The sequence below is a fragment of the Lithobates pipiens genome, unplaced genomic scaffold (genome assembly GCF_037356315.1).
Source record: "Lithobates pipiens isolate NorthernLeopardFrog02 unplaced genomic scaffold, aLitPip1_a1.2 Scaffold_8, whole genome shotgun sequence".
Classification (NCBI taxonomy): domain Eukaryota; kingdom Metazoa; phylum Chordata; class Amphibia; order Anura; family Ranidae; genus Lithobates; species Lithobates pipiens.
In genome coordinates, this window is record NW_027507903.1 from 471707147 (window position 1) to 471719670 (window position 12524).

Below are 12524 nucleotides of genomic sequence, written 5' to 3' on the forward strand. Positions count from 1 at the left end.
TCGCAAGACCCCTATACACTGCTAATGATAAAAGGTATTTAGCAGTTTACAGTTACTCAAATAATTGCATTTACATATTCTGTGTACTGTGGGAGGCCAGATATAGTAAATGCAGGGTCCTGGGTTTAGTAATACTTTAAGTAGAAGCGTTGCATTTGGATTGGCGCAACCTCGGAAGCTGGACCCAACGATGTGGGGTTGGCTGGTATTGTTGCTTCAGGCATTGGATCCTGCATGGGCGCTCACCTTGGTACTTCATGCAATGCATGTTGTGCTTCCAAGTACACCATTGCGAGATGGATAAAAAAAAAATCTGATTGCTAAAGCTCACACTGTCACGGATAAATCTCCTCCTGGGCTTTTGTTTTCCCATTCTACCAGATTGATGGGAGTTTCCTGTGCATTTTGACACCGGGACCCCCAGTTAAATGCCTCAACCTGGTCCTTGTTTTGGGGCCTGTTAGCACAGTTCTGTTTGCCTAATTGCTGCCCTTCCTCCTCCATGCATTGCTTGGGGATGTCTCTGGGTTTATGAATACCTTGCCTGTGTCCTGAACTGTACGATTAAGATAAGAGGATCTGTAACTTACCTGTAAATTCTATATCTTGGAGCAAAGTCCAAGATAAAGATACATACAACCATCCCTTCTATCCTGGGTTACTCTGCATTGCTTGCTTTATAACGGAGGACTCGGAGTGAGGTAGAGTCCAGGGAAAGTGCCCAGTGGGCATGTCCTCAAAAGATGTCCAGCCACCTGAAGGATTGAGTCTATAACTGAGGGTCTTTGAATACTTTGCCTATGTCCTGTACTGCACTTTAAGTCAAAATTCCTCTTATTTGTTTTTACTTTTACATAAAATTCTTCCAGAAAATACCTATAGATAAGATTTGGGCTTTCTCTTAACATAAAGATACAGGTGATAATCAAAAAATTTGAATATCGTGAAAAAGTTAATTTAACTAATGCAACTTGGAGGAAGTAAAGCCTCTGGAAAAAAAATACACCCTGCAAGACAAAGGCCTAATGAGCTAGTATGCATAGCATCATTATGAATTACTTACCTGAGATCAAAGCCCCCTGATCGTCCCTCGTTCGCCTCCTCCAAGCAAGATAGTTCAAGCCATGATTTGTCATAATTATCATGATTATGGCTTACAGCTCATGAAAACCCCAAATCCACAATCTCAGAAAATTTGAATATTACATGCAATCAATAAAACAAGGATTGTACATAGAACAATATCGGACCTCTGAAAAGTATAAGCATGCATATATACTCAGTACTTGGTTTAATAAAAGAGAAAGAACATCCACCTATATAACTTCAGTGCTGGGGGGTATTTCTCTCTTGCTTCTGTACTTGGTTTGGGCCCCTTTTGCAGCAATTATTGCCTCAATGCGCCGTGGCTTGGAAGCTACCAGGCTGCGGCACTGCTGAGATGTTATGGAAGACCAGGATGCTTCAGTAGCGACCGTCAGCTCTTCTGCATTGTTCTGTCTCATATCGCTCATCTTTCTCTAGGCAATGCCCCATAGACTCTCTATGGGGTTCAGGTCAGGTGAGTTTGCTGGCCAATGAAGCACAGTAATCCCACAATCATTGAACCAGGTTTTGGTGCTTTTGGCAGTGTGGGCAGGTGCCAAGTCCTGCTGAAAAATGAAGTCGGCATCCCCATAGAGCTCGTCTGCGGAAGGAAGCATGAAAGTGGTTGTAAACCCTTACAAACCACTTTGATCTACAGGTAAGCCTAGATCAAGGCTTACCTGTAGGTCCAAGAAATATCTCCCAAACCTATACGGTTTAGGAGATATTTGCCCGAAGACGGGCACCGCTGTCTACGATGCATGCGCCGTAGACAGCGGCGCGCAGGCGCACTGGGCGTGGCATCCTCGATAACGAAGATGCCGCGTGTCTCGGCTCCCGCGCGCATGCTGTGCCAGGTAAGTGACACATAATGGCTACTATGCAATGCATAGTAGTCCATAATGCTTTGCCTTTGCAGGGAATGAAAGAGGAAGTAAACTCATCAGGGTTTACTTCCTCTTGAAGTGCTCCAAATTCTCCTGGTAGCCGGCTGCATTTACTCTGGACTTAATGAAGCACAGCGGACCAACACCAGCAGATGACATGGCTCCCCAAATAAACACAGACTGTGGAAACTTCACATTGGACTTGAAGCATCTTGCAGTGTGTGCCTCTCCATTCTTCCTCCATACTCTGGGTTCTTGATTTGCAAATGAGATGCAAAATTTGCTCTCATCAGAAAAGAGGACTTTGGACCACTGAGCAACAGACCAGGTCTGTTTTTCTTTAGCTCAGGTAAGATGCTTCTGACGTTGTTTGTTGTTCAGGAGTGGCTTGACAAGAGGAATACGACGTTTGAAGCCCATGTCCAGGATCCGTCTGCGTGTGGTGGCTCTTGATGCACTGACTCCAGCCTCAGTCCAATCCTTGTGAAAGTCACCAACGCTTTTGAATGGCCTTTTCCTGACAATCATCTCCAGGCTGCAGTCATCCCTGCTGCTTGTGCACCTTTTTCTTCCACACTCTTCCCTTCCACATAACTTTATATTAACCACTTTCAGACCGGACCATTTTGCTGGTCAATGACCAGAGGTCTTTTTACAATTTGGCACTGCGCTGCTTTAACTGGTAATTGCGCGGTCATGCAATGTTGTACCCAAACAAAATTTGCGTCCTTTTCTTCCCACAAATAGAGCTTTCTTTTGATGGTATTTGATTGCCTCTGCGATTTTTATTTTTTGCGATATAAACGTAAAAAGACCGCAAATTTTGAAAAAAAATGATATTTTCTACTTTTTGTTATTAGAAAAATCCAATAAACTAAATTTTAGTCATACATTTAGGCCAAAATGTATTCAGCCACATGTCTTTGGTAAAAAAAAGTCAATAACTGTATATTTATTGGTTTGCGCAAAAGTTGTCACATCTACAAACTAAGGTATGTTTTCTGGAATTTACGCAGCTTTTAGTTTACGACTGCCTATCTCATTTGTACAAAACCCCCCCAAATGACCCCATTTTGGAAAGTAGACCCCCTAAGGAAATTGATAAGTGGCATGTTGAGCCCATTGAATATTTTATTTTTTTGCCTCAAGCGATTGAATAATGACAAAAAAAAATTTTTTTTTTTTTTTTTTACACAAAGTTGTCACTAAATGATATATTGCTCACACATGCTATGGGCATATGTGAAATGACACCCCAAAATAAATTCTGCTGCTTCTCCTGAGTTCGGGGATACCACATATGTGGGACTTTTTGGGAGCCTAGCCGCGTACGGGGCCCCGAAAACCAAGCACCGCCTTCAGGCTTTCTAAGGGCGTAAATTTTTGATTTCACTTCTCACTACCTATTACAGTTTTGAAGGCCATAAAATGCCAAGATGGCACAAAACCCCCACAAATGACCCCATTTTAGAAAGTAGACACCCCAAGCTATTTGCTGAGAGGCATGTTGAGTCCATGGAATATTTTATATTTTGCCACAAGTTGCGGGAAAATTACAAACTTTAATTTTTTTTTATTTTTTTTTCACAAAGTTGTCACTAAATGATATATTGCTCACACATGCCATGGGCATATGTGAAATGACACCCCAAAATAAATTCTGCTGCTTCTCCTGAGTACGGGGATACCACATATGTGGGACTTTTTGGGAGCCTAGCCGCGTACGGGGCCCCGAAAACCAAGCACCACCTTCAGGCTTTCTAAGGGCGTTACAGTTTTGAAGGCCATAAAATGCCAAGATGGCACAAACCCCCCCCAAATGACCCCATTTTGGAAAGTAGACACCCCTAAATTTAGGGGTACACTAGTGAGACTAGGTAATAAATGGCGGGTGCCCTGAAACTATAAAAAAATAACTAACCAACCAGCGTCACCTGTAACAGTTATATGGTGATCACTGGTGAAAGGGTTAACTAGGGGGCAATCAGGGGGCTTTATGCGGTAGTATATGGGGGTCCCTGGCGCTATAAAAAGCTGCGGCGAACCTAAATACCTACCTGCCTAACTAGCGTCACCTGTGACACTAATACAGCGATCAGAAAAACGATCGATTATTAGGCTGGGTTCACACTGGAGCGATGCGGGAACGCCACGAATCCGCGGCGGGTTCCCGCATCGCATGCCTCCCGGCGGCAGTTCACACTGCCCTATGCGAACTGCTGGGAGTGTCAGTGAAATGTTAATGACACCCCCAGATCAGTTTGCATATCGCAGTGCGATCTGCAAACTCGGATCGCATGGTGTGAACACCCATGCGATCCGATTCTGCTGCGGACCAAAAAAAGGGTCCCGTGCGAATTTGCGGCGGGTGCGGTCGAATTCAGCCATACTATCTGTATGGCTGAACTCGAATCGCACAGAGATCGGATGTGATTTGCAGTGCGGTGCGAATCACATCCGTTCTCATAAACCGCTGCAATGTGAACCCAGCCTTAGTGACACTGGCGACGGGGGGTGATCACGGGGTTAAACCTTTATTGGGGGGGTTAGTGGGGTACCTTAGAACTAAAGGGGGCTAACCCTAACTGCCCTAACAGTTATTACAGTCACAAATGACACCCGCCGGGTGATCAGGGGGTTAAACCTTTATTAGGTAATAAATGGCGGGTGCCCTGAAACTATAAAAAAATAACTAACCAACCAGCGTCACCTGTAACAGTTATATGGTGATCACTGGTGAAAGGGTTAACTAGGGGGCAATCAGGGGGCTTTATGCGGTAGTATATGGTGGTCCCTGGCGCTATAAAAAGCTGCGGCGAACCTAAATACCTACCTGCCTAACTAGCGTCACCTGTGACACTAATACAGCGATCAGAAAAACGATTGCGTATTAGGCTGGGTTCACACTGGAGCGATGCGTGAACGCCACGAATCCGCGGCGGTTTCCCGCATCGCATGCCTCCCGGCGGCAGTTCACACTGCCCTATGCGAACTGCTGGGAGTGTCAGTGAAATGTTAATGACACCCCCAGATCAGTTCGCATATCGCAGTGCGATCTGCAAACTCGGATCGCATGGTGTGAACACCCATGCGATCCGATTCTGCTGCGGACCAAAAAAAGGGTCCCGTGCGAATTTGCGGCGGGTGCGACGCGAATTCAGCAATACTATCTGTATGGCTGAACTCGAATCGCACAGAGATCGGATGTGATTTGCACTGCAGTGCGGTGCGAATCACATTCGTTCTCATAAACCGCTGCAATGTGAACCCAGCCTTAGTGACACTGGCGACGGGGGGTGATCACGGGGTTAAATTTTTATTGGGGGGGGTTAGGGGGGTACATTAGAACTAAAGGGGGCTAACCCTAACTGCCCTAACAGTTATTACAGTCATAAATGACACCAATGCAAAAAAAAAATGACATTGGTTTCACTGTGACTGGGGGGCAGGGGTAATTGGGGGGGGTGATCGGGGGGGTGTGAGTGTGCCTGGCATGTTCTACTGTGTAGTGTCGTGTTGGTGCAACTCACCGATCCTCTCTCCTCGGTGTCGGAACGAAAAATACCGACACGGAGGAGAGATTACATCACTTCCTCTCCTGTGTTTACATTACAGGAGAGGAAGTGATGTCACGGAGGATTTTCATTCGTCGGGAGCGATCGCGAGGGGGTGGCCATGAATGAATGGCCGCCCCCTCATCCCGGATCGCTCCCGAACGAATACCGACCGCCGCAGGCACCGGGGGGGGGCCCGATCGGGCCCCCCACCCGCGGGAAGGCAGGGACATACATGTACGCCCATATGCCTGCCCGTGCCATTCTGTCGACATACATCGTCGTGCGGCGGTCGGCAAGTGGTTAATGTGCTTTGATACAGCACTTTGGGAACATCCAACTTCTTTTCCAATTACCTTTTGAGACTTCCCCTCCTTTATGGAGGGTGTCAATGATGTTTTTCTGCACAACTGTCAGGTCAGTAGACTTTCCCATGATTGTGATTCCTACTGAACCAGACTGAGAGACCATTTACGCTCAGAAACCCTTTGCAGGTGTTATGGCTTAATTGGCTAATTGGAGTGGGACGCTTTGAGCCTAGAATATTGCACCTTTTCACAATATTCAAATTTTCTGAGATTGTGAATTTGGGGTTTTCATGAGCTGTAAGCCATAATAATCACAATTATGACAAATCACGGCTTGAACATTCTTGCTTTGCATGTAATGAGTCTATCTCAAATGTTGGTTTCACCTTTTAAGTTGCATTAGTGAAATTAACTTTTGCACGATATTCTAATTTTTAAAATATCACTTCTATTGACAGTGTCTCTGTTGCCCAGTGTACATAGTTCTATTGTCAGCTGTGAGTCCCCAACCTTTCCGCTGTATTTATAGTTGTGTCCCCCCTTCAGACCAAGCTAAGCCGACTCTGCGAGCAGGATAAAGTGGTCCAGGCTCTGGAACAGAAGCTGCAGCAATTACATAAAGAGAAGGTAAGAGTGCCATCTACTGGTCGTGACCAGTGTTTATAGCGTGCTGGTATCAGGCAGTGATTTTATGTTTATGTCCTCCTAGTACACCCTGGAACAAGCTCTGCTGTCGGCCAGCCAGGAGATCGAGATGAACACAGACAATCCAGCAGCTGTTCAGAATGTGGTGATACAAAGAGACGAGCTTCAGAATGGGCTGCTCAGTACATGTCGGGAAGTGTCACGGGCCACCACGGTAAGCATTGCATGCCCAGATTTTCAAGCACATGAGAATTACTAAAATATCTTAAAAACACAGATCAGACCCTTTTTCGGCCGCTAGCGGGGGTTAAAACTGCCCCGCTAGTGGGCGATCAGCACCGCTAAAACGACGGTAAAGTGCCGCAAAATATAGCGGCGCTTTACCACCAGCATGCTTAGCGCCCCAGTGTGAAAGGGGCCTAAGCAGGCTGGGAACTTTTGTAGAGGCCCTAATAAACCAACTTGCTTTAGCTGGGCTCATTACCTCATTACTGAAGGACTCTCAGTACTTCCACCTAGTGGAATAAATCCACATGGAGCCTGAATCTAGGACACACATACCTGCTATCCTGGATGCAACCAGGCGATTTTTACCTGCCTGCTGTCGCATATCCCCCTCTTGCTCCAACCTTCGGATTGGAACACCAGAAGTCAGGCGAAGGATAAAGCATCCGCATTCCCCATCTGAACCCCAGGGCGATGCTTTACAGTAAAGTGGAATTCTTGTAGGTCCAGGAACCACCTATTTACCCTTCTATTGGTCTCCTTATTTTGAGCCATCCACTTTAACTACTTCCCACCTTGCCAATGTACATATACGGCCGGGTGGGAGCCGCCTCTTTCTGACTGGACGTTCAGGAACGTCCTTCAGAAGGAGGGGGGTCACGCGTGCCCGTGCAGTGGCGCGATCCCGATGCGCTCGTGTCACCCGGACACGGCGCATCTCGGATCGGCAGGAGGGCTCTGTGATTGGCCCTCCTGATCACATGATGGCCATATCCAATCACAGCCGTCATGTGATGTAAACAAAGAGCCGGTTGCTAGACAATCGGCTCTTCCTCTCCTCACACGGAAGTCGTCGCTGAGGAGAGCAGATCGCTGCAGCCGGCTGGTGATCAGTGAGTATGAGCTGTTTTTACAGCTTTTTACTCACTGATCACTAGTCTAGTGTAAACCTACAGTGTACACACACATGTCCCCAAATAAAAAAACACATGTCCCACTAAAATCACATGTCCCAATGATTATCTGCACACATATGTACGTGATCACCTGCACACATCTGTACATGATCATTTGCGTACACAAACCAATTATTATACACTTAACGGATTTTTTTTTTTTTTACCAAAAACATGTAGCAGAATACATTTTGGCTTAAATTTACGACAATTTGATTTTATTGGATTTCTTTTAAAATAGAAAAAAGAAAATATTGTTCTTTTTTCCAAATTTCCATTTTTTTTTGCGCTTATATCGCAAAAAATTAAAAACAGAGTCGTGAATAAATACCACCAAAATAAAACTCTATTTGTGCGAACAAAATGATAAAAATTTAATTTGGGTACAGTGTAGCATGACCGTGCAATTGTCATTGAAATTGCGAGGGCGATGAAACCTGAAAATTGGGCTGGGAAGGAAGGGGGCGAAAGTGCCCTGTATTGTAGTGGTTAATAGAGTAACCCGGTCAAAATGTCTACCTAACAGATGGTACCGAAGGGAATCTAAAGCCCACTTCACAGCTAAACACTCCTTCTCAATGGTGGCATAATTTAACTTGTGGGATTTCAATTTTCTGCTGAGATAAATGACCGGGTGCCAGTGGCGGCTGGTGCTCAAAATTTTTGGGGGGGCGCAAACAAACTGAAAAAAGCCCTATCAATTGCAGACTCGCTGTGCCCCATCAAAGGCGGCCACTGCCATATCAAATGCTGCCACTGTGCCACCCACCGTTTGCACTTACCTGTCTCAGTGGTCTCCACCCGTCCTTTGCTATGATTGGACACCTGGCGTTCCAATCACAGTGCCTGTCTTTTCAGCCAATCAGGTGACGGGTAACAGATTCCAGCACCGATTGGCAGAGAGGCGATTTAGTGTTAGGAAAGTGAATATTCATTCGCTTTTCTAACACAGCTGAGTGACCTGCGAGCGCCCAGCATGGCACTCGCAGGTCACCTTTTTTAACGCCTACGGCTCTAATCGGGTGCTTAAAAACCACCCCCCGCCACTGTAATTCAAGCGCCCTGCACCCAAAAAGGGCCAGAGCGCCTGAATAGGGGTGGCAGCGGCGGCCATCTATTGGTGCTAGAGAGGAGTGACAGGAGAGAAGGGGGGGGCGCCCGTGCATCCTTAATGCACGGGTCGCCACTGCTGGGTGCTCTTCCCCCCTTCCAAATCTTGGACAACACTGCTCCTAACCCAACATCTGATGCATCAGTCTGTACAACAAAGTCCTTAGAGAAGTCAAGTGAATACAGCACTGGCTGACTACATAGGTCTTTTTTTAAAGACTAGAATGCTGCTTCAGCCTCCGGGGTCCATTTAATCATGACAGACTCTTTCCCTTTTGTTAGGTTGGTTAGGAGAACAGCATACATTTTCCACTGAAAGGTTGCTGGTGCATTCTCTAGCCCAAATGGAATTCTTCTATTTTGGAATGCCCCTTCTGGTGTTTACAAATGCAGTTTTCTCCTTTGCCGACTCGGCTAGGGGAATCTGCCAATACCCCATGGTCAGATTGAGTGTTGTCATGTACCAGGCTGCTCCCCACTCGTTGATCTATTCATCTATACAAGGCATGGGGTAGGTGTAAAACTTTGTAACTTTATTCAACTGTCGAAAATTGTTACAAAATTGCCAGCTCTCATCCAATTTGGGCACTAAAACTATTGGACTGGACCTGGGAAATGTTTTTCCCAGGGTCCAATCAATATTAAAGACGACCCTGGGAAGAGGTACCGGTGGTTTACCGTAATGTGGCATAGGTAACGACTGCTGACACACAGGGCAGGAGGAACAATAATTTTCTATTTTCTTCATGACCCCAGGCCAATAGAATCTCTGCAATACACACTGTTTTTTCTACCCCCAAATGACCTCCAAGAATGTGCCCATAGGCTAACTCCAACACCAACTTCCTGTAAATTTTGGGCACCACAAGCTGCTTAATGGTATCTTCTGCCCTTTGAGCAACTCGATACAGCAGATCCCTTTCCACAATGAAGTACGGGTAAACGCAAGTCTTATCTAGGTTTACTAGTTTGCCATCTACCCCATTTTTCTATGCTTTTATCAGTGTGGTGTCTTTTTTAACTGTTCTGTGGGAAAATTTTCCCTGTGAACCTCTAGATCAAAAAACTCAACAGATGGCATGTTTTGATCTGAGGATGTTTGCTCCTGCCCAGTTTCTCGAGTCTCCCCTGCCAATACCGGAATTCTGGAGATTCCTCCCCACTCTGAGACCTGGGGGTTTTTCCAAGCTGGAAAGTCCAGTTATGCACACGCTGAGCCTGGACGGCCAGGGTGGCACCCAGTCATGCCCATATTTCTGTTTTTAGCACAACATAATCTTTTGCTTGGTCAGGCGCTAGCTCATAATTTGCTTTCTGTGATTCACCAGATAATAGTGGGACAACCATGCCAGCCCACTGTTCCTTAGGCCACTTTTCCCTTTCTGCAGTCCTTTCAAATGTGGTCAAAAACAACGGATCACACAAAATGCGCTATTAGTGGAACCACTTGCTTCACTGGTCTCCGGAGCTTGCTGCATTAATGTCTCCACTTGTTAGAGTCTTTGCTCCTGCTTCTGCAACAGGTCCATGAAGCGAGCTTCAGATTGTTGCTGGGCTTCTTGATGAGCTTCCAGACTCTGCTGGTGAGCTTGCTGCTGAGCTTCCAGACTCTGCTGGTGAGCTTGCTGCTGAGCTTCCAGACTCTGCTGGTGAGCTTGCTGCTGAGCTTCCAGACTCTGCTGCATTTGTTGATTTGCATGCCTTTGCTCGAGGTTCGCTTGTTGTTGATTGGCATTTGCCACAAGCTGTCTCAGCAAATCTTCCATGCTGGCCTTTATTTTAAAAAACTGCCCCTGGCTTCCTCCACCAGCTGTGAGGGGGTTTGGCAGTAGGTGTGTGTGACCCGTGGATGAGTTCACTACACAAAAGTAGGCACAGCAAACTGCATTGCAGGTGAAAAAAACAAAGGTGCTGTTTATTTACACTATATAAAATGAACAAATTACAGCACAACAAAAAGAAACCTGAAAATAAATCCTTGCCAACTTGCTACACAGGTAGGTTCCCCATCTATCAATTAGGTGCAGCCCAGTCGATACAGAACTAGTTCCAGGATGGAGCAAATCCCTAAGCAAGCTGGGAACTTTTGTAGAGGCCCTAATGAACCAACTTGCTTCAGCTGGGCTCATTACCTCATCACTGGTGGACTCTCAGCACTTCCCCCTAGTGGAATAAATTTGCATAGAGCCTGAATCTAAGAGACCCATACCTGCCATCCTGGATGCAACCAGGCGATTTTTACCTGCCTGCTGTGACACTATGTAGCCATGCATATTAGGATGATTACAGGCATATTTTAAGCTCAACGTTTAGAGGCAGGACTAACCTTTCTGGTTTGCGTTTCTGATTAGAGTTTTCTGGCAGAAAAAAAAGCTAAACTCTCCTAAACTGTGTACAAAAATGCTCTATCTATGAGCATTTTTTTTTCTACTAGGGGAACTGAAGTTTTTTTTTTTTTTTTTTTTTTAAGTCCAGTGTGCATGGAGCCTTAAAGAGACAAATATTGTTTCACCACTTGCGTACTAGGCACTTAAACACTCCTCCTGTCCAGACCAATTTTCAGCTTTCAGAGCTGATGCACTTTGAATGACAATTGCACGGTCATACAACACTGTACCCAAATTTTTTTTGATTTTTTTTTCTCACAAATAGAGCTTTCTTTTGGTGGTATTTGATCACCTCTGCGGTTTTTATTTTTTGTTAATAAAAATTAAAAAAGACTAAATACACTGATGGGGTGGCAGTGATGGGCACTCATGGGTGACAATGATGGACACTGATCAGCACTGGTTAGTTACACTGATAGGCAGCACTGCTAGGTGGCACTGATTGGCACCACTGGTGGGCATTGATAGGTGGCATTGGTGGGAACTGGCAGGTGGCACAGGTGAGGCAGAATTGCCTCTTCCTCTTTGGGACCAGTGATCGGCTTTTTTTTTTCAGCGTGAGGAGAAAAAAAAAGATTACCGAGCTTTTGTTTACATCATGTGATTAGCTGACATTTATGAGATGTAGGAAAAGGGCAGTTTTGGGTCAAGTAGAGCCAGTCAAATGTGTATTGCTTGTAAATGGTTTTATTATAGCCAGTTGCAACTAGGTGACAGCAATTTTACATTTGGACTTAAAGCGGTAGTAAACCCGCTAATTTTTTTTTTTTTAACACCTGCAAAGCAAAAGGCACCGCATACTAGCTCATTATGAAATACTTACCTTAGAACGAGGCCCCGACATCTGGCCCGATCCATGCCGAGGGAGCTGACACGCTCCCTCTGCGTTTCTTCCGGGTATCGCGGCTCCGGCGCTGTGAGTGGCCGGAGCCACGATATCGTCACTCCCGCGCACGCACGCGGGAGATTTCATTCCGGCCGGTCGGCCACTACTGGATTTTCAGCCGAGAATCCCCTTGTGTGCATGCGCCGCTGCAGTCAGCATACCGAGGGGAATATCTCCTAAACCGTACAGGTTTAGGAGATATTTTTTTTACCTACAGGTAAGCCTTATTATAGGCTTTCCTGTAGGTAAAAGTTAAAAAAAATTAGTATACAACCACTTTAATTATGACATTGCAGTTTTACATGAGTATTTAATTAGATCTGTTAAAGTAGTTGTAAACTCTGTTACACCACTTGTACCTACAGGTAAGCCTATAATAAGGCTTATCTGTAGGTACTGTGAATATCTCCTAAACTTGCACACGTTAGGCAGTTTAGGAGATATTCAGAGTGCATGCAGCCAATGACCTCATTGGTGCAT

General features: G+C 45.6%; 1 protein-coding gene across 15 annotated transcripts in view; it reads left to right on the forward strand.

The window, feature by feature from the left end:
* PLEKHA5 (pleckstrin homology domain containing A5) overlaps positions 1-12524 on the forward strand; it is a 261676-nt gene that overhangs the window by 207079 nt on the left and 42073 nt on the right. For 12 of the 15 annotated variants that reach the window (XM_077468643.1, XM_077468647.1, XM_077468649.1 and 9 more), the window contains 2 exons: positions 6382-6462; positions 6545-6694. In XM_077468643.1, the coding sequence (XP_077324769.1) occupies positions 6382-6462; positions 6545-6694 (231 nt within the window). The remainder of the gene's footprint in view (positions 1-6381; positions 6463-6544; positions 6695-12524) is intronic. The other 3 variants (XM_077468645.1, XM_077468650.1, XM_077468657.1) reach the window with 1 other exon arrangement.